Source organism: Aotus nancymaae, unplaced genomic scaffold, assembly GCF_030222135.1.
Source record: "Aotus nancymaae isolate 86718 unplaced genomic scaffold, 86718_ANA_hifiasm-v0.15.2.pri h1tg000057l, whole genome shotgun sequence".
Lineage (NCBI taxonomy): Eukaryota > Metazoa > Chordata > Mammalia > Primates > Aotidae > Aotus > Aotus nancymaae.
Window position 1 is genome coordinate 67,290,944 of NW_026988471.1, and position 19,922 is coordinate 67,310,865.

Consider the following 19,922-nt stretch of genomic DNA (forward strand, 5'->3'; position numbering starts at 1 on the left):
ATATCCCTGGGAAAATGTGTATAGATGTGCATCAAAAGGCTTATACTAGAATGCTCATTGCAGTATTATTTATAAAAGTCAATACCTGAAATGAACTCAAAAGTTTATCAGTAGTAAAATGGGTAAAGTATAATAGCATTGTCAAATGAATGATGATATTACTACATAGTAATGAAAGTGTACTTAACTGCTACATGTAACATCAGAAATTAATCATATAAACATAAAAGGGCAGGTTCAAAGAAATGCATACTAGTGTATATTTTCATTTAAGTTCAAAGGCAGACAATACTGATCTGTTGTTTTATAATATCACTTCTTAAAGTATGATCCAGAGAACCCTGGAAGTCCCCAGAACACTTTTAAGAAATCTATTAGGTCAAAAGTATTTTCTTTTCTTTTTTTTTTCATTTTTTTGAGATGGAGTCTTGTTCTGTTGCCCAGGCTGGAGTGCAGGGGTGCAATCTTGGCTCACTGCAACCTCTGCCTCCCAAGTTCAAGCGATTCTCCTGTTTCAGCCTCCCGAGTAGCTGGGATTACAGGCATGTGCCACCACACGAGCTAGTTGTTGTATTTTTAGTAGAGGTGGGGTTTCACTATGTTGACCAGGCTGGTCTTGAACTCCTGACCTCAAGTGATCTACCCGTCTTGGCCTCCCAAAGTGCTGGGATTATAGGTGTGAGCCACCACAACCGACACAAACATATTTTCATAATAGTACTGTGACTTTTCGTGAATGCCTTTTTTTACTGTAATTTACTCTTTCACAGTTGTACGGTGGAGTTTCCCAGAGGCCACATGGTATGTGTTGTTGTTAATGGATTGAATGCAGAAGCAGGCATGAGAAGCCAAATGTCTTCTCTAAAGCAGAGATTAAATAAATTTCCATAATATAAAACAACATTGCCATGAATTTTTTCTTGAAAATTAAGAATTATTTATGTTAAGATATGTTATTATGATCGTATGTAAAGGGTTTATTATTTTTCTATTTAAGTCAATAAATGTATTTTTTTCAATTTCTCATTTTTAATTTCTAATAGGGTAAATATCCTATGTAAACAAAGGCTCTCTGGAGTTTTAATCATTTTTTGAGTATAAAAGAGTCGTGAGACTGAAAAGTTTGAAAAACACATTTAGAAGTTAGTATGGTTACCTTTGTGTAGTAAAATGGGTTTAGTGATTGGAAGAGGGGACATGGGACCTTTCTAGGATGTTGGAAATGTTCTGTTTTTTATCTTAGCAAAGGTTACAATGTGTGTGTTCATTTTATCAAAAGTTTTGAAAAGCTATATATGCTTATGATATTTATATTATATGCTACATACATATGTGTTCTATATATAATAATGTTTGCAAGTTGTCTACTGATATTCATGTCTTATCACATGACACCAGAAATGTATTATGTTACTGTAAGAATCCTGTACTGAGCTGATATCATCAACTTTATGTCATCAATTTAACATGTTGCTATAATGTATGCTTATGTCATTAATGTAGCATGTTGGTTTATGTTCAGGAATAGCCAGATGTGGATTGCCTGGTTTTCTGCTATATCCACTATAAATCTAGACTGTTCTATTTATTTTTTCTGAAAGTTTGTTTGTTGCCCTCCTAGGATGAATCCTGTTCATTTTCAATGTTTTAGTCATCCTGGTGATAGTGATTATGGAGGTGTACAAATTGTGGGCCAAGATGAGACTGATGACCGGCCTGAATGTCCCTACGGACCATCCTGTTATAGGTATAGAAACTGAAATGTTTGCCTATACTCCTTTTCTTTCTTATCTCTGTTATTTATCTGGGAGAAACTGACAGCAGCTTGTTATGTCAAGCCTTTTAATTTTCATTTTTAAACTTCTGTAGATTACAGGTTTTCATTTTGGTAATGGGTAGGATTATCTTTCTTTTGGATAATTCTAAATTACTGAAGTTACACATCTTACAAATGCCTGAAATTTTTTCTTATTTCTTACTTTCTAAAATGCAAATTAGATCACTTAAGAGCTGTTGATGCTACCCCAACATACACTCTATTCACTCTACATGTCCTAAGTGTGACACATAAATCCATTTTGTATGTTATCTCTGCATCCCTCTGCTTCCTCAACTTTTATTACTACACTATTCTTGCCAACTCATAAAATACAATTCTAAAAGAAGAGTAAGAATACCTCTCCTCTCAGTTTTCATGGCATCTTGTCCATGTCTTTATCATGCACAGAGTAGGATTTATTTCATGAGATTATGTTTCTTTCTTTATCAGAAACGTCTCTTCCTACAGGTAGCAAGTATCTTGACAGCAAGGACTCTTATCCTTGTATCTTGCAACTTTGCTTAATAAATGAATGAACTTGAAATGAAACAGACTACCAAAGAAAGAATTAGTGATTTCAGCTTTAGAGAGCTTTAATTCCAGATAGCCATATTTCTTAGATATTTTTAAATACAAATTGCTGAACCTACTGGGCTATTTGAAGTTGTTGCTATTTCTATGATTGTGGTATTCAATGAGAAGACAAAGTAAGTTTCTGGGACCAGAAAGGAAAAAGGCTTACACTTTTTTAGAAAGGTAAGTGTTCATTATGATCAACTGTACTAATAAACTTGAAAATTTTTGGAGAAATTAACAAATTCTTAGAAAAGTACAACTTTAAGAAACATATACAAGAAAAAATTGAAAATAGAGTTAATGTAAGAGAAATTGAATACATGATTTAAAGCTTTCCACCAAAGAAATGATAGATCTGTTTGGTTTTAATGGCAAGTTCTAACAAACATTTAAAGAGGAAGCACTTCATTTTTACACAAACTACTCCAAAGAAACTAAAAGAGTGTGTATTTCCCAGTTCATGATGTGAGACCAGTACAAGCTTGATACCAAAACCTAGCAAGAATAATATAAGAATAAAAAATTACAGGATAAGCTTACTTTTGAACATAGTTGTAAACATCCTGAGAGGGGAGAAATGTTATGAGAATCAAGCAATAAATAAAAAGGAAAATATAATATGACCAACTGTGGTTTATCTAAGGAATGCATGTTTTGACATTAAAAAATAATATCATTTACCATGTCATCAGAGTAAGTAGAAAAGTCATCTCCATAGATGATTGGAAAGAAAAAACCTGACAAACCAAAATCAGCATTCATTTATGAAAAAAACTTTTTACGAAGTAGGAATAGAAGGGAACTTCATTATCAAAAAGAATATCTACAAAAAACTTATAGCAAATATTATACTTAAAGTAAAATATTAAAAATTTCCCTTCTGAAATCAGAAATGATACAGGAATGCCTGTTATTACCACTTCTGTTCATCATTATATGGAGATTCAAGACAGTATACTAAAATAAGAAAAGGAAAATGTATAAGGATTGCAAAGGAAGAAATAAAATTTTGTGTTAACAGATGGCATTATTGTATATGCAGTAAAGACAAACTGGCCCACTGATGAATTATAAACTTAATAAGTGCTTAGGAAGGTTATTGGATAGAAAAATCAATATACAAAACCAATTATATTTCTATAGTCCAACATTAACCAGTAAGAAAATAAAAATTTAAAAAGATTATAACAACATCAAAAAGTAAGAAGTCCTTAGGAATAAATATAAAAGCTATAGAGTCCTCTATGAAGAAAGCTATAAAACTTTAAATGTAAAATGAGAAAATATTTTTTAGAAAGAGCTAAATAATTATGAAGATCAAAATGTTCATGATTGAATTATCCACTAGTGTCAAAATACCAATTTTCCTCAATGGATGTGTATACAAACTGATTCAAAATCATAATAGCTTTTATATAGAAATTCCAAATGTGATTCTAAAATTTATATGGATTACAAAGGATAAAAATAGCTATGACAATCATACATAATGAAGAATAGGTGGCAGGATGTGTTATACTTTATAGTTACTAAGGCAGTGTGGTATGGGCACAAAGATCAAGTAACATGACCAGAACAGAATGGTACTTCAAAATAGACTTATACATATAAGGTGACATAATTATGAAAAGGGACATTGCAGGTATTGAGAAAAATGAATTTTTTCAATTAATTATGAGGGGATAAGTAATATTCATCTGAAGAAAAAATAAAACTGGATCCTTATATCACATCATAGTCAAAAACTGAATTTCAAATGACTCATAGTACTAAATGTAAAAAACAAAATAATAAAGCTTTAAAAATAAATAGAAGGGAATTGTTTCATGATCTCAGAGAAGGGATTATTTTCTAAAATAAGAAACAAAAAAGCGGTAATTAAAATGGAAAACATTTAATTATTTGACTACATTAAAAGTAAGGTGTTTTTAATGCATCAGTCCACCACATTAAGAGAGTAAAAACAAAGCACAGAGTAAGAAAAAATATGTTTACAACCCACATAACTGACAGTAGCATATATCTAGAGCAATGAAACAATATTTTAACTTGCTATTGCTTTTGCTTAGTAATATACATAGGTTTTTTGCCCAAAAGCAAATCCAAATATTAATAACATATGAAAAAGTACTCAGTTTCATTAATCAGGGAAATTACACACACATCCATACACATGTAAAAATATCACCTTGAAGTAACTGTTTTCTCCTATTTATTTATTCAAAAAATATTTTCCAAAGAATCAAGTGCCAAGTATTGATAAAACAATGTTGAGATGTACTTGTAGAACAAACATATTTGTATATATTTTTTATATATTTGGAACAAAGCCACCTTTGATAGCTCATATTGTACGTAATTTATGGCACAGTGGTGATGTGCCTTTTCATTTGTTTAGAAAAAAAACTTTTGTAATGGAGAATTTTATCCATAAATACAAGTGAAGAGAATGTAGAATAAGTTCCAGTGAAGCCACCACCGAGTTTGTGCAGTTGCCAACTCATGGCCAATATTGTCTCATCTACCCCCTAAACTACTTGCTACCCCATTCCTGTATTATTTTGAAGCAAATACCTAACCTTGTATCTTTTTATCCCATTTTATCTATGAGTATCTTAGTGTGTATCTGTAAATATACTGTCTAAAAACATACCATAACACTGTTATTAAATAAATCTTTAATATTATTCAGTATCCTGTCAGATATCTATATTTCCCTATAGTGTCTTTTTTTTTTTTTTTTACAGTTTATCTGAATTAGCATCTGCTTAAGTTCTATATGGCAAAAGGTGGCCATGTCTCATAATTTATTTAATCAGTAGGTTTCTCTTTATTTTTTTCCTTGCTATATATTTGTTGAAGAAAGCTAATCATTTGTTCTGAAGAGGATTCCATCATTCACACTTTGTTGATTGTATTTTCAGGATGTATTCAGGTTCTCCTGTATTTCCTAAAAATTTATAGTTTGAACTAGAGAGTTGATCAGATATCAGTTCTAAAAATTGTTTATAATGTAACTACCCCAGGTTATGTGGTTAGTGTTTGTGTAATATCTTTTTTAATCCTTTTAGTTTTAACATGTGTTCTTATATTTAAAACATGTCTCTTATAAAGAGCATATAGTTGGTTCATTGGTTTTTCTTTTTCATCCAGTCTGGTAGTCTTTGCCTTTTAGGTGGAGTACTTAGTCCATTTACATTTTTTTTGAGATGGAGTTTTGCTCTGTTGCCCAGGCTGGAGTGCAGTGTTGCAATCTCAGCTCACTGCAGCCTCCACTTCCTGGGTTCAAGTGATTCTCCTGCCTCAGCCTCCTGAATAGCTGGGATTACAGGCATGCGCCACCATGCCTAGCTAATTTTTGTATTTTTAGTAGAGATGGGGTTTCACATGTTGGTCAGGCTGGTCTCAAACTCCTGACCTCGTGATCTGCCTGTCACATATATACATATGTGTGTGTGTGTGCATATATATGTATATGTGTGTGTGTGTATATGTGTGTGTGTATATATATATGAATACAACTCAACCATAAAAAGGAATGAATTAATGGCATTTGCAGCGACCTGGGTGAGACTGGAGACTATTATTCTAAGTGAAGTAACTCAGGAATGGAAAACCAAACATTGTATGTTCTCACTCATATGTGGGAGCTAAGCTATGAGGATGCAAAGGCATAAGAAAGACACAATGGGCTTTGGGATCTCAGGGAGAGAGGGTGGGAAGGGTGTGGGGAATAAAAGACCACAAATTAGGTGCAGTGTATACTGCTTGGGTGATGGGTACACCAAAATCTCACAAATCACCACTAAAGAACCTACTCATGTAACTGAATACTACTAGTTCCACAATAACCTATGGAAATAAAAAAATTTAATTAAAAAATGAAGTGTCTTGCCTGTCAACGAATTTATTCTTTTTGTGCTGTCCACTGCTGTTTGTCAGAATACTCACTCAGTTTAATGGATTTCATTAGTTTAAGGCACTTGTCTGAACTAGAACATTAGATACTTAACGTCCAGTGATTGCTCTTCCTACCTCTGACTCATTTAGTTCCTCTGATGAATAATAGGATTTTATGCAGTGTGTATTCCTGTTCTTATTTTTTGAAGTAAGCACATACCTTAGAATATAAACACACTGATATGAATAGAGTCTGTTTTCAACCAACTTGGAGTAAGAATGTAAAGTCAAACTCATGTACATTGCCTTGGATTACAAAACCTTAGGCTGCCATGTGTCATGCAAATAAAATGTTGGTGTCTTGATGTCTTTCAGAAGCTAGTGTCTTATATATTTTTAAATTATAATGTCTTCTAAGAGGGATGACTTAAGGAGGTGTGTCAGTTATCAGCTATAAGTTCTCTCAGTGTAATATTAAATCTGTAACGTGGCCTGTGTTGTGTGAAAAACACAATGTTTTGCCACAAGCACATATATATGATAATGAGTAAATTAATTATTTTTTGTTATTTGCTGATCCTGGTATGACCTAAAATTTTTTGCTAGTTCCTCTTTTATTTTTGAGAAGTTTTCCAAGTTGTCGTAATGTTATCTTAATTGACAGAAAGTACAGACTGTCTTTGGTATCTGCGGGGGATTGGTTCCAGGACCCCAGGGCATACCAAAATCTGGGGATGCTCAAGTCCCTTGTGTACAATAGTATGATATTTGCATATATCCTACATACATCCTTCCATGTACTTTAAATAATCCCTAGATTCCTTATAATTCTTAACAAAATGTAAATACTATGTAAATAGTTATTGTACTGTATTGTTTAGGAAATAATAACAAGAAGCAAAAGTCTATACATGTTCAGTAAGGATGCCACCATTGTAGGCCTAACTACATTTTCAATCTGCAGTTGGTTGAATCTGCAGATGCTGAATCCCACTATGAGGGCTGAGTATATCTGTAGATGTATACTTCAAGCTGCAAGATAATGATTTTTAGAAACCACTTAACAAAAAATAAGAACGTGTGTTGTTTAGTGTAAATCCACATTATATTTCATTAGCAAAAATAGATAGATCTTCATAAGGAGGCCTCTAGTTGTCAGGTAGTTAAGATTTTCAGAATCAGTCATGTGATGCTATCAATTTATTTATAGTTAAGAATAGTCAAAGTTTGCTGGGCATGGTGGCTTACACCTGTAATGCCAGCATTTTGGGAGGCCAAGGCGGGCAGATCACGAGGTCAAGAGATTGAGACCGTCCTGGCCAACATGGTGAAACCCTGTCTCTACTAAAATATTAAAAAATTAGCTGGGCGTGGTGGTGCACGCCTGTAGTCCCAGCTACTCGGGAGGCTGAGGCAAGAGAATTGCTTGAACCTGGGAGGCGGAGCTTGCAGTGAGCCGAGGTCACGCCACTGCACTCCAGCCTGGCGCCTGGTGACGGAGTGAGACTCTGTCTCAAGAAAAAAAAATACAAAAATTAATCAGTGTGGTGATGTACCCCTGCAGTACCAGCTACTTGGGAGGCTGAGGCAGGAGAATCACTTGAACCCAGGAGGCGGAGGTTACAGTGAGCTGAGATTGCACCAGCACACTCCAGCCTGGGCAACAAAACGAGACTCCATCTAAAAAAAAAAAAGAATAGTCAAAGTTGGTAGCACCTGAATCCATTTTTATAGGTTCTGCATATATAGAAAGTAACTTACCATCATTTGCCATGCTTACAGTTCTTTAATTGTGTATAAGAATATGATCTTGGAAAAAATTATCTTAAATATTAATTACTTGCTTCACAGTTTTATATAAGACTTGGCTATAATATTGTTTAAACTCCATTTAGAAATTACTGTAACAGCATCAATTATATTCATGTAGCCTTGACAAAATGTACTGGAATGTCTTCTGTGGTTTTGTTTTTCTTTTTCATTTATTTAAATGAGCAATTATTTTCATAATAATAAATTTGTTCTTTGTTATATTTACTGTTAATTATACATATACAAAAATTTTCACAGTTCTTTTGGCATACTTAGTAAATTGTAGTGATTATCCGGTAACAAAGTGAGTACTTTTCACTATTTTATGCTGGTTTACTTGTTTAATATTAATAAAGACAATATTTAAACATTTTTCTTTTTCTCCTAGATTTTGAGACCTAGATAATTGATAATAAGGGATTTGTGGTTTTGTTTCAGGTTTTAAAATAGAAATTGAATTTCAAAAATGCAAGATAACCTATTTTGTTTTGATAGGACAAAAATATGGTATGTTCATTTCTTCACTTGGTAAATATTGAGCATCTCAAATGTGCTATTTACTGATCTAGGAGCTGATGTAAAACAGTTCTTTTTTTTTTCTCTTCAGCTGTTATTTTAAGTTCTGGGATACATGTGCAGGATGTGCAGGTTTGTTACATAGGTAAACATTTGCCATGATGGTTTGCTGCACAGATTAACCCATCACCTAGGTATTAAGCCCAGCATCCATTAGCTCTTCCTCCTGATGCTCTCCCTTCGCCTGCACCCCTACCACCCGCCACCGACAAGACCCAGTGTTTGTTGTTTCCCCCAATGTGTCCATGTGTTCTCATTGTTCAGCTCCCACTTGTGAGAACATATGGTGTTTGGTTTTCAAACAGTTTTTTAGGTTCATTTAAAACCATGATGTTAAGTTAGCAAAACTTTGGAAGTAAATAAAACTAAAAACTATTATTCTGTTATTGCTACCACTGTCTAGTTAATCTTTAGGTACTTCTTTACGATGAAATGATGGTGTTTTTAAATTAGCAGACTTAGGTTCTAGTGATGGTTATGCTAATTCTGTAGCATGACTGCATCAGCTAGTTGTTTTTCCTGGGTTTCAGTTTCTTGTGAAAACATAAAAAGCACAGAGTTGGATTGCTCTAGAGATCTTGATTCACTGTGGAGAAATCTAGAGCAGAGAGCTGTATCTTCATATTCATAAAGTCAGCTCAGTTATATGCCTGGCTACCCTTCCTTAGCCGCCTTTGCTGTCTCTTCTTCTTCTTCCCTGTTTGTAAATATTATAGAGCCACAGGACTCAGTTGTCAGATCTCTTTCTTTCTGTTTTTATTTCTTAGGTGAGCTAATTCAATTTAATGGTTCCAGATTCATATGTTTAAATGCCTCTACTTGATTGTATAATAGGTAGCTCAAACTTACCACCTCTAAGTCAGAACTCTTGATTTTTCTTATGAAAACAACTCTTTCTCAAGTGTTCTTTACCTCTATAAATGAATGACTCCACCATTCACATAGTATTCAGGCGCACTAGCAAGAACCACCCATTCTTCTCTTTCCTTCATATCCCTCATTCAATCTATCAATATTTCTTGCCATTTCAACCTTTAAAATATATTAGGAACCTGATCATTTCTTAGGTCCTCTTCCTTTGCCCTCTAACACCTCAGTCATAACTACCATCCTCTCTTGCCTGGAATACTGTAGTAGTTTCCCAATATCTCTGTTTTATCTTTTGTCCTCCTGTAGTTAATTCTCTACATAGCAACCAGAGCACTTCTTTAAATGTGTCATTTCATGTTATCTTCTTACTCATAACTTTCCAGTGGCTTCCTATAATATGTTTTTTTTTTTTTTTACCCAGTACCCTAGCTTGTTAGGGGCCTTAGCAAATGTAAAGACATTTGCTGTTTCCTCTTCCTGGAGTATTCTTCCTTTAGGTATGTATGTGATATACTTCCTCGGAAATGCCCTTCTCTGACCTCTCTACCTAAATACGTCCAGTCACTATATCCCTTGCTTAATTTTTCTTTATAACAATCACTTCCAGAAATTATAAATATATATTTGTTTCCCTGTCTTATCCACCAGCTTATAAACCCCATGATGAAAGCAGAGACTGTCTGCTTGTTTACTACTGACTGAGTCTCTGGAACCTAGAACAGTGCTTGGCATATAGTAGATATTCAGTGAATTTTTATTGATAGGCAATTTGAGTGAAATGGATGGTAATATGACTGTTTTATTTACTTCTATTTAAACATTGTTTGTAGGAACATCATCAGGAAATATTAGAAAGGGTCAAATTTTCCATGGTTCATTATAATTACAAATATTTATAACTGTCATAATGGAAAAATTTATGAACTACTGTGTTCCTTTTACAGTTTTACCTAAAGTTTTTGTTATTTATGCAACTGCATCATTAAAATCAGAATATTGTTTTTGAAAATACATATTTTAAAATGTAACAGCTCACAAAACTCTGATGTGGTATGGTTGTATAGCTTTATGTTTAGATCTCAAACTGTTAATAATTAACAACGATGAAAAAAACAAAAAGGATTTTGAGACCAGCTGAGTTACAGAAAATGCCATTTGAGAAAAAGGCAGATGTAAATCTTTTATGAATGAGCTCTGATTAAGTAATCCCCTTCATTGTTAGGAAAAAGATCTGGTGGAATTTGGCATTGCCCTTGAAAGTTATTTCAAATGCTCATATTTTCCCAATGAGTTGTACAGAGTTGCCATTTAGCTGTGACTTAGGGTTACATGCAAAAGATATTTTTCCTTATTATGAAATAACTGATTTCTGAAAATGGAATATGCATAGTCAGATGTTAGAAAATCTTATATAAAGGTGTGAGATATGACAAGGAAAAATATTCAGTAGGAAATTTTATTATTGAAGGAAAAATTCAGCTATTTAATTTGACAGTGACTCTTACTAGCATGTAGGATTTCTAGCCATTGTTGATTATCTTAAAGTAAAATTGATTTTTATGCCTATCTGAATAACTGATATCTGTAAAATGCTTAATAGCCTACTGATTTTTATACACACTACTTTATCTAACCCTTGGAACAATCTTATATGAGGTAGACAGTGTTATCCCTTCTTTTCAGATGAGGAAAGAGAGTTGGTTCAAAGGAGTTGCCCTAACTTGTACAACCAATAAAAAGTGTAGTTTGAATTTAGGCTCAGCTCTTCTGATCCTAAAATCTGAGCTCCTTCCACAACATAATGCTAATGATCCAAAGTTTAAATTGCCAGATGAGAACAAGCCCAAGACACTGTGGCATCTTATGTCTTAAGTGTTTCTGGTTGACCTGAGTGATTGATTGACTAGAGCTAAGTGTATTACAATGCTGAGCAATCTGTGTCTCAGGAACCTGATTACAATAGAATCTGATTAATATGAGTGTCAGATTTTCATTGTTTCCCAAGGAAGTGATATGCATTGTTAATGGCAGGAAATTCTGACATATTTTAGTCTTGGCTTTGTGTAAGAAGATTCAATGAGTACTTTGATTATTAACTTTATAGGTGTGAGTGCAGAGCAATTTCAGTACATTGACAGTCTCTTCGACCTAATGAGAATAGCCATTCTCTGGAATATATCCCACAGAAAAACTGTTTTTCAAAGGGTAGATTTCTGAAAATCATTAGAATCTATAGATTTGGTTTTACTAAAAATAAAAAATTAGAAGTGTTAGCATTAACTCAAGAAAGTTTTAGTCCAGAAACTATTAGATACTCTTTTTTGTACTTTAACCAATGAGAATTTTAAACTTCTGCTTTGTGTTGCAAATGATGGAATCCATGTAAGTGTCCATCAGTGGATAAAGGGATAAAGAAAATGTATATATATACACAACGGAATACAATTCAGCCTTAAAACAGAAGGAAATGATATTGTTTGTGATAAGGTAGATGAACCTAGAGAACATTATGTTAAATGAAATATGCCAGGTACAGAAAAGCAAATACCACATGGTATCACTTATATGTGGAATCTAAGAACTTCCCACTCATAGAAGCAGAGAGTAGAATGGTGGTTACTAAAGGCTGGGAGGGGGCGAGGGTTGGAGAGGTATTGGTCAAAGGATACAAAACTCATTTTGAAAACTCGTGTAAGCTTAACTTAAAAAATACATTCACGAAGCACAAAGGTCTATTGTATTCTAGTAGATGATCTATGAAAAATGTAATTGAAAACCAGCTGGAGAAAGGCACTTTTGTAGGTGCTATGAAAGATATTAAAAAGTTTAAGAAAACTCTTATGCTCTCCAGCCACTTATTTGACAGATGATCGAGATAATGCATACATGTGCAAGTGTATGTTTGTGTGTGTGCTGAAAATTTAGATGACAGAACAAGAAATGACGTGGTAGGTACCAAGTGGTAAATATAGACAATACATTCTGGATCTGTTTTCCAGTATTATCAAAGTTACTTTCATGAAAGAGATATGATTTGAACTTAGGTAGTAGTACAGAGTTAGAAGAATATACTTCCAAAAAAGCTATGAACAGATTCCTATGAATGGGGAAAAATCACAACATACTCCCCAAGAGTGGAAACAAAAGATTGAGCTGCTAATAAAGAGTGACATTGAGATTATGAAGGACCTTGAAGGAAAAGATAATTTAAGAATTTAGCATTCAGAAGACTCAATTTAGTGTTTAAATTTTTATGTAAACCAAACGTATCTAAAATTTGTTTTCGAGTGTGTGCTTTTGCATGTGATAAACTATCTTTTCTGTTTGGGCTCATTTTCTTGTTAAAGTCCATCTATTCTGTGAGTTCTGTTTATCATCAAAGAGAATAAATACCCCAACAGGAAACTTTGGGGCCTATCATAGATATTCTTTTCCTTCAGTTTCAGTGAAATAGCTAGCAAAATTTTATTGATATTAATTATTTTGCTTTAGGTTGGAAGGTCAGTGTCCAATTGAAAAACACCCCCTCAGCTAGTTTCTTCTGTTCTGCATTACAGTCTTTTACCTGTCTTTATGAAAAGAGTAAGTTCTAGGAAAGGATGGAAGATCCTCAAAGAAACAACTTTTACCTTCTAAGGCGGATGAAAACCTGTATGTGGGTCTGAAATTTTTTTCCCATTTTTAAATATAAAATTTCACATTACATTTTCTGCTCTTCCTTTTTGGAATAATTAAATGTAACACTTCTTTCATAGTTATTTGTTCATTTATTCTGAAATGGCTTGCTGTTTCCTAAGTAGGAGGTTGGAGGATGTCGATGGTGCATGTGAGTGCAACCGTGAATGTGTTCCAAGATAATAGAGAATGAGGAACTACCTTCTGAAACTTTAAGATTGAACCCCACTCCCCCACTTTGTGATACCCTGTCTTTACTTTCTCTTTTTAAAAAGTTGCTCTCCTTTTTAATCTTTCTAGCCTGACAACTGATGTCAGCAGTCTCTCAATCAGTATTTGGTGCTTAAATCATACTTGAGTCTCAAACTCCCTAGGTTTCATTACTGTACTTTTTTTAAAAAAAGCCTGCAGTTTAGTTAACCTGAGCATTTCTAAAGCAGCGTTGAAGGAGGCTCTAGTAGCAAACAATTAAGGCCATATTTAACTTTTCAATAATCCTACTTAACTCTTAAGGGCAAAGCAAGAAAAGAGGACTGCTTGGTACCTGAAGCAAACATATATTAAAAGAAGGAGAAAAAGCCATAATCTGAAATGATTATACATAGATAATAACAATAAGACACCCATGTAGAATGTTAACACTTTCTTGATGAAGTTATATGGAATTTCAGTGTACTAGTCTTACCTGCTTTTTAAAGTAGGTGTGAAATTTTTTCAAAATAAAATGTTACTGAAAAGATTCACAAATGACTAGTAACTTTTTTTTTTTTTTTTTGAGATGGAGTCTCGCTCTGTCACCCAGGCTGGAGTGCAATGGTGTGATCTCGGCTCACTGCAACCTCCTCCTCCTGGGTTCAAGCGATTCTCCTGCCTCAGCCTCCTGAGTAGCTGGCATTACAGGCATATGCCACCACACCTGGCTAACTTATTTTGTATTTTTAGTAGAGATGGGGTTTCACCATGTTGGTTAGGCTGGTCTTGAACTCCTAACCTCAAATAATCCACCTACCTCGGCCTCCCAAAGTGCTGGGATTACAGGCACAAGCCGCCATGCCCAGCCAGTAACTTTTTTCCTAAAGTAAAGATGAAGAATATCTTTGGTATTAATATTCCCCATTTTTATCTTTCTCTGTTCCTGATGCCCAGCATTAATTATATTTAACAAAGACTGAACTTAAGTCAGTGACCTGCACTAGCATGGTCAGTAGGAAAGATCTTCCCACAAATCATCACCATAGCTTTGTTCGTTAGCAACTGTCTTCATCACAGCTAAACTGTCCAGTTTTTGGTTTTTTTGTTTGTTTGTTTGTTTGAATTTCTTTTTCATCGAAAGGTCAAATTTGGGTTAATTATGCTAAACACACAATCTTGTATAGAATCTTTTTTCCACTTTTCAAAGCTGTTGAATTAGGACCTTAATTAACTGTGCAGTTACACTTTTGCACTGTGTTTAATGCTCACATTGTAGGAAAAGAAGAGAGATTAGGGATGAGTGTCACACCTGACACAAGGCCTGACATGTAATAAGTATTCTATGACTGTTTCTTAAACTAATAATGAATGGATCAAAGGCTAACATTATTTATTTACCACCTGCCAAGCCCTTAGATTAAAGACTTATTATGCATTATCTCATGAATCCTCAAAACAGCTTCATGTGAGTATGGGTTCTGTTGTTATCCCCCTTTTACAAATGGGAAAACTGAAGCTTAGACAACATACAGGGAGGTGGCTGAGTTAGGATTCTAATGTCTTTCTGACTGTAGTCACTGACCTCATATTTTCAATAATGCCATTTCTACCTATAAAATATTTACCTTGTTTGAGGATTACTTCTTAAGAAAGAGGGTGTTTGTTTGTTGGTTTTGAGAGGATTAATTGTAATTAATCTTGGCTGGGGAGAGAGCATCTCCCTTTTCTTGATTTTTGAAATAAAACTGTTGTCCAGTATGATAGCCACTAGCCACATGTGGCTGTTTACATTTAAATCTGGATTAAGTAAATAAAATTTAGAATTCATTTCCTCAGCTTTATTACCCATATTTCAAGGGCTTAACAGTCACATACAGTTAGTGGCTCTATATTGGACAACACAGAGCAAATTTCCCTCATTATAAAAAATTCTATTGGATAGCATTACAGACTCCAGGGTTATCAGCTGAAACTCTTGAAAGTAACACTAATTAAAACCTATCTTGGAAAATAGATTTCATGATTACCACAGGTTTTAAAAGTAACACAATTTTTCTTGGTTTTATCAAGTAATTTAAATTTATGTATTTATAATTACTCCCTATTGCCCAACAAATTATGATGGAGATACAGGAAATTAGGATGGGCTCAGTGACTCATACCTGCAGTCCTAGCTGTACTCAAGAGGCTGAAGTGGGAGGATCACCTGAACTCAAGAGTTTGAGGCTGCAGTGAGCTATAATTGTGCCCTGCACTCTAGCCTGAGTAACAGAGTATAAGACCTGTCTCTAAGATGGATGGATGGATGGATGGATGGATGGATGGATAGATAGATAGATAGATAGATAAAGGAAGTCAGTATTTGGAGCAAGTATAAGATAGTAGGCAATGCTGGGAACAAGAAAACAAATATTTTTCAAGCAGATGCTTCTATGTGATTAGAAAGTATTTATTTTCCTTTGTTTCTAATATCACAATAGTGTCAAAGGCACAGGGAAAAAAGTACAATATTTTTAAAGTATAATTTTTATTATAAAATATTTTAAAAACAGTGTATACTTTTTTAAATGATGAAAAAGAGCAATTGGATACTTTTTTTTACAATAGACTCATAAAGGAATTTATAAGTGGAACATTTAATCCCCTGATTATTGCAGAGATATTTTAAGAATTTAGTTCATAATTTTGCCTGGACCTCTGTCTTAATATAATCATTACCCAAGTTGGAAAGCACAAACCCTGGGCATGAACTTCATCTCCTTAGGCTCACATTGCTCATCTGTCACCTGGAGGAGGTGGAGTAACTACTCTGAGATCATTCCTAGTACATATTTACATTCTATGACTCACAGACTAGGTTTGGGGCTAGAGAGTCACTTCCTGAGACTGGCCATTTTTCTCTGTTGCAGTAGATGTGGAATTATAAAGTTGAATGGGAGGACTTATAGAAAAAATTAAAGTGATATTTTACCTAAGTTATATAATTTTTTTAAAAATTGCTTTATTTGCCCTATTGAAAAGGAAAAAAAAAGAAGAACAAATGTTATTTAGCCTGAGAAAGAGAAGATTTAAGGCTTGACTTAGTTTCTGTGTCCTAAAAGATATATTATAATGAGTATTTCCTATCTTCACAGAGGATATTCTTATTTTTCAATGAAGAAAATGCTTCTTTAATGTGTGTCTTGCTCCTGCCCCGAGACTGTGTCTCTTTAGGGGCAAGAATGTGTATCTGGTTAAATATTTTATCCTCGGTGCCTGTTTAGAGCCAGAATATAGTGAAATATTCAGCCAATACTTGCTGAATGAACAAATGAATATTTGTTATGTAAAAATAATCACTTATGACACAGGCATATTTGAAAATTGTCACCTCAGCACATATCTATTGTTAGTGTACCCCAGCCCTGCTTTGTCAGTTCTCTCAGGGAGGGATATCAGTCAGTTTGGTCATGATGAACCTGTTGACTTAGATTTTACTGCTGGGACATTTGGAGAATGTCTTGTACATATAGGGTGCCCAAACATTTGTTTAACTAACAAAATAACAGAAGGTACCATAAGTACATATAATTAAAAATAGATCTTTAAACACTAATTCCTGTTTGACTTCAGAATATGTTATCTGAATTTCTCAACAAAATTAACTTTTGTGTTTTTTTTCATAACAAATGATTGGTGTTCTTTTGAGAGAATACTGTTTTCTTTAGATTCAATGAGAGCCTTAGAATTTTTAAATACTGTACACACACACATACTTATATACATATTTGATATTTGTGTCATGAGTTTTGGATTCTATTTTATATTATATTTTTATATGTGTGACACATCACAGTTTAAAAGTATATATTTTGGAAATACATATTTTATCTTTTCCATCTTTCTAGGGTGTAAGTTCTTGAAGTAAGAACTTCGTCTTGTTCATCACTCTATCTTTGCATCCAGAAATGCACTTGGCATGGCGTAGGCACAAAGGAAATATTGTAATTAAACAACAAATGCTTTTTCATAAGAGGCCTATTGGGTCCTAAGTTTATTTGTAAGTTATTCAGTATTGTAGTTTAGTGTAAATAGTCATGAATTTTTAGTAATTGGAAGACTAGCTCTTATTTTTGCATTCTTCTTTCAGGAAGAATCCCCAGCACAAGATAGAATACAGACATAGTATGCTTCCAGGTAAGTAATTTTACTTTAGGAAACTCAAAATGAAAACTTTAAATGATTCTCCCATTAAACCTGGATACAGTTTCCACTTATTATGAATTTTATTTTTTAAGTCTCTGCTGTGAATTTGTTGAATTGCTGATTTTAATTATTTTTCTTATATTAAAAAATAAACACAACTGTGAACCTTTTATATAGTAAGTGCTTTCCCCATTGTCCACAATATATATTTGCCCTTGTATCTCTTAGGATTCTTTTGTTTGCAAGTACCTGAAAACAAAATCTCAAACTGGCCTAAATGATAATTGGCTTCTGTAACTAAAATGTCCAGAGCTAGGGCTGGATTTAGATAAGCTATATTGCTTTGGCTCATTAATAATGTCAATAGTGTCCCCAAAGACCCAATTTTTTTTCCTCATTCTGTCTTTAGAGGGGTCATTACCATCCTAAGGCTGTTTCCTCTTCCAATGAGGGGCCACATGGGAAAATGGGATGTTGTGAATGTGATTATGATATTAAGGAACTATTGTTATTAATATCATGGGCCATTTTAGTTTCAGGAGCCTCATGGTAGGTAAAGTTAGAATAATAAAAAGCAATGCATCATTTTAGTGCCCTTCAGAAATTTGTAGTAGTAAGCTATACATTAGTAAAATTAATTCTCTGGATGCAGGAAAACATTTTATAGTTAGATGTCTATCATCCCAGGTTGAGTGGTGATTGCTGTGTTGTGTACCAGTCTTCTGTTTTTCAGTGAGAAATGTTTTAGATGAAGATAATGATAGTGTTGAGCAACCCAATGAGTATGACCTGAATGACAGCTTTCTAGATGATGAGGAAGAAGACTATGAGCCAACAGATGAAGATTCTGACTGGGAACCAGGAAAAGAAGATGAAGAGAAGGAAGACATGGAAGAGCTTTTGAAAGAAGCAAAAAAGTTTATGAAAAGAAAAAAATAACTCATTTCTGTAGTCATATGTACCTTACATTTACTTCTTCTTTCTGGGAAAACATTTATGAACTAAGGAGGTACTTAAGCGACAGTTATTCTCCTTTTTTTGATAATGACTTTTACTACTGACTCTTTACAAATGAGACATTGAAATGTCAGCCTTCAGTATAGTGGATGGAGTTTATTTTGTTGCCTTGCCCTTTTTTTTTCCTACTTAAAGCATATGGAAATAGGAAGACAGAGAAGGTAGAGTAAAAATGGATGCTTTTAATGTGCTTTGTATATTGGTAATAAAAAGTAAAAGCCATAGGTTGTACAAAACTTTGGTTGTTTTAAAATTTTTTCCAAAGATTATCTTTATGGAGTGCTCTGCAAGTATAACCAGGCAAATTACATGAAAACATATGTCTTTCATTGTTACTAAAGTAATTCTTTAAGCAGAACCAGGCTTTTAAAAATGCAGCCAGGAGGGAGGATCCAAGATGGCTGAATAGGAACAGCTCTGGATTGTAGTTCCCAGCGAAAATGCAGAGGGGTGAGTGATCACCGCATTTCCAAATAAATTTTTACTGCCCACAGACCAGGAGATTCCCGGGTGTAAAAGTAACATGAATCTCCAGTGTGTGGGCACAGCTTGTGCAGTGGGTCTCTGCACAAAAACTCACACAAATCTGGGCGCTGTTTCAACTCGTGACTGGAACGCCTGGGAGACAGAGTCGCCTGTTCAACTGAAAAAATGGGGGCTGAAACAGGGAGCCAGGTGAACTGGCTTTGCTGGTCCCACCCCCACAAAGACCAGCAATCTGAAATGCTCTGGATTGAGAGTTTCAGAGCAAGCACAGCTGGTCCCGGGACAGTCCAGCTCTGTGGGAGGAAGGGCATCCACTATTACCAAGACAGTCCACCACTACTGAGGCAGTCTGCCATTACAGAGACACTCCGCCATTACTGAGGCAGACCACCATTACTGAGGCAGTTCTCACTATACCCCTATAAACAAAACTGCAAGGAAGTTCACACAGCAGCTGGGGAGAGCCCATAGCAGCTCAACAATGCCTCTGCTGGCAGACTGTGACTAGGCTACCTCCTCGCTGGGCAGGACATCTCTGAAAAAAGGCAGCAGCACGACAGGAACTTATAAATAAAGCCCCACCTTCCCAGGACAGAGCACCTGGGAAAAAAAGGCAGTTATGAGTTCCACTGCAGCAGACTTAAACATACCTGCCCAGCAGCTCTTAATGGAACAACAGAGCTCACAGATCAGCACTTGAGCTCCTATAAGGGACAGACTGTCTCCTCAGGCAGCTCCCCAGTGCCCCATATATCCAAAGAGACACCTCATAAAGGAAAGCTCAGGCTGACATCTGGCGGGTATCCTTTGGGAC

At 34.6% G+C, this 19,922-nt stretch overlaps 1 protein-coding gene across 1 annotated transcript in view; it reads left to right on the forward strand.

The window, feature by feature from the left end:
• Positions 1–19,204, forward strand: part of APLF (aprataxin and PNKP like factor) — a 79,185-nt gene extending 59,981 nt beyond the window's left edge. Inside the window, exons 8-10 of the mRNA XM_064363783.1 lie at positions 1,622–1,747; positions 17,550–17,596; positions 18,339–19,204. Of these exons, the coding sequence (XP_064219853.1) occupies positions 1,622–1,747; positions 17,550–17,596; positions 18,339–18,544 (379 nt within the window). The 3' untranslated portion in view covers positions 18,545–19,204. The remainder of the gene's footprint in view (positions 1–1,621; positions 1,748–17,549; positions 17,597–18,338) is intronic.
• Positions 19,205–19,922: the final 718 nt, after the last annotated feature.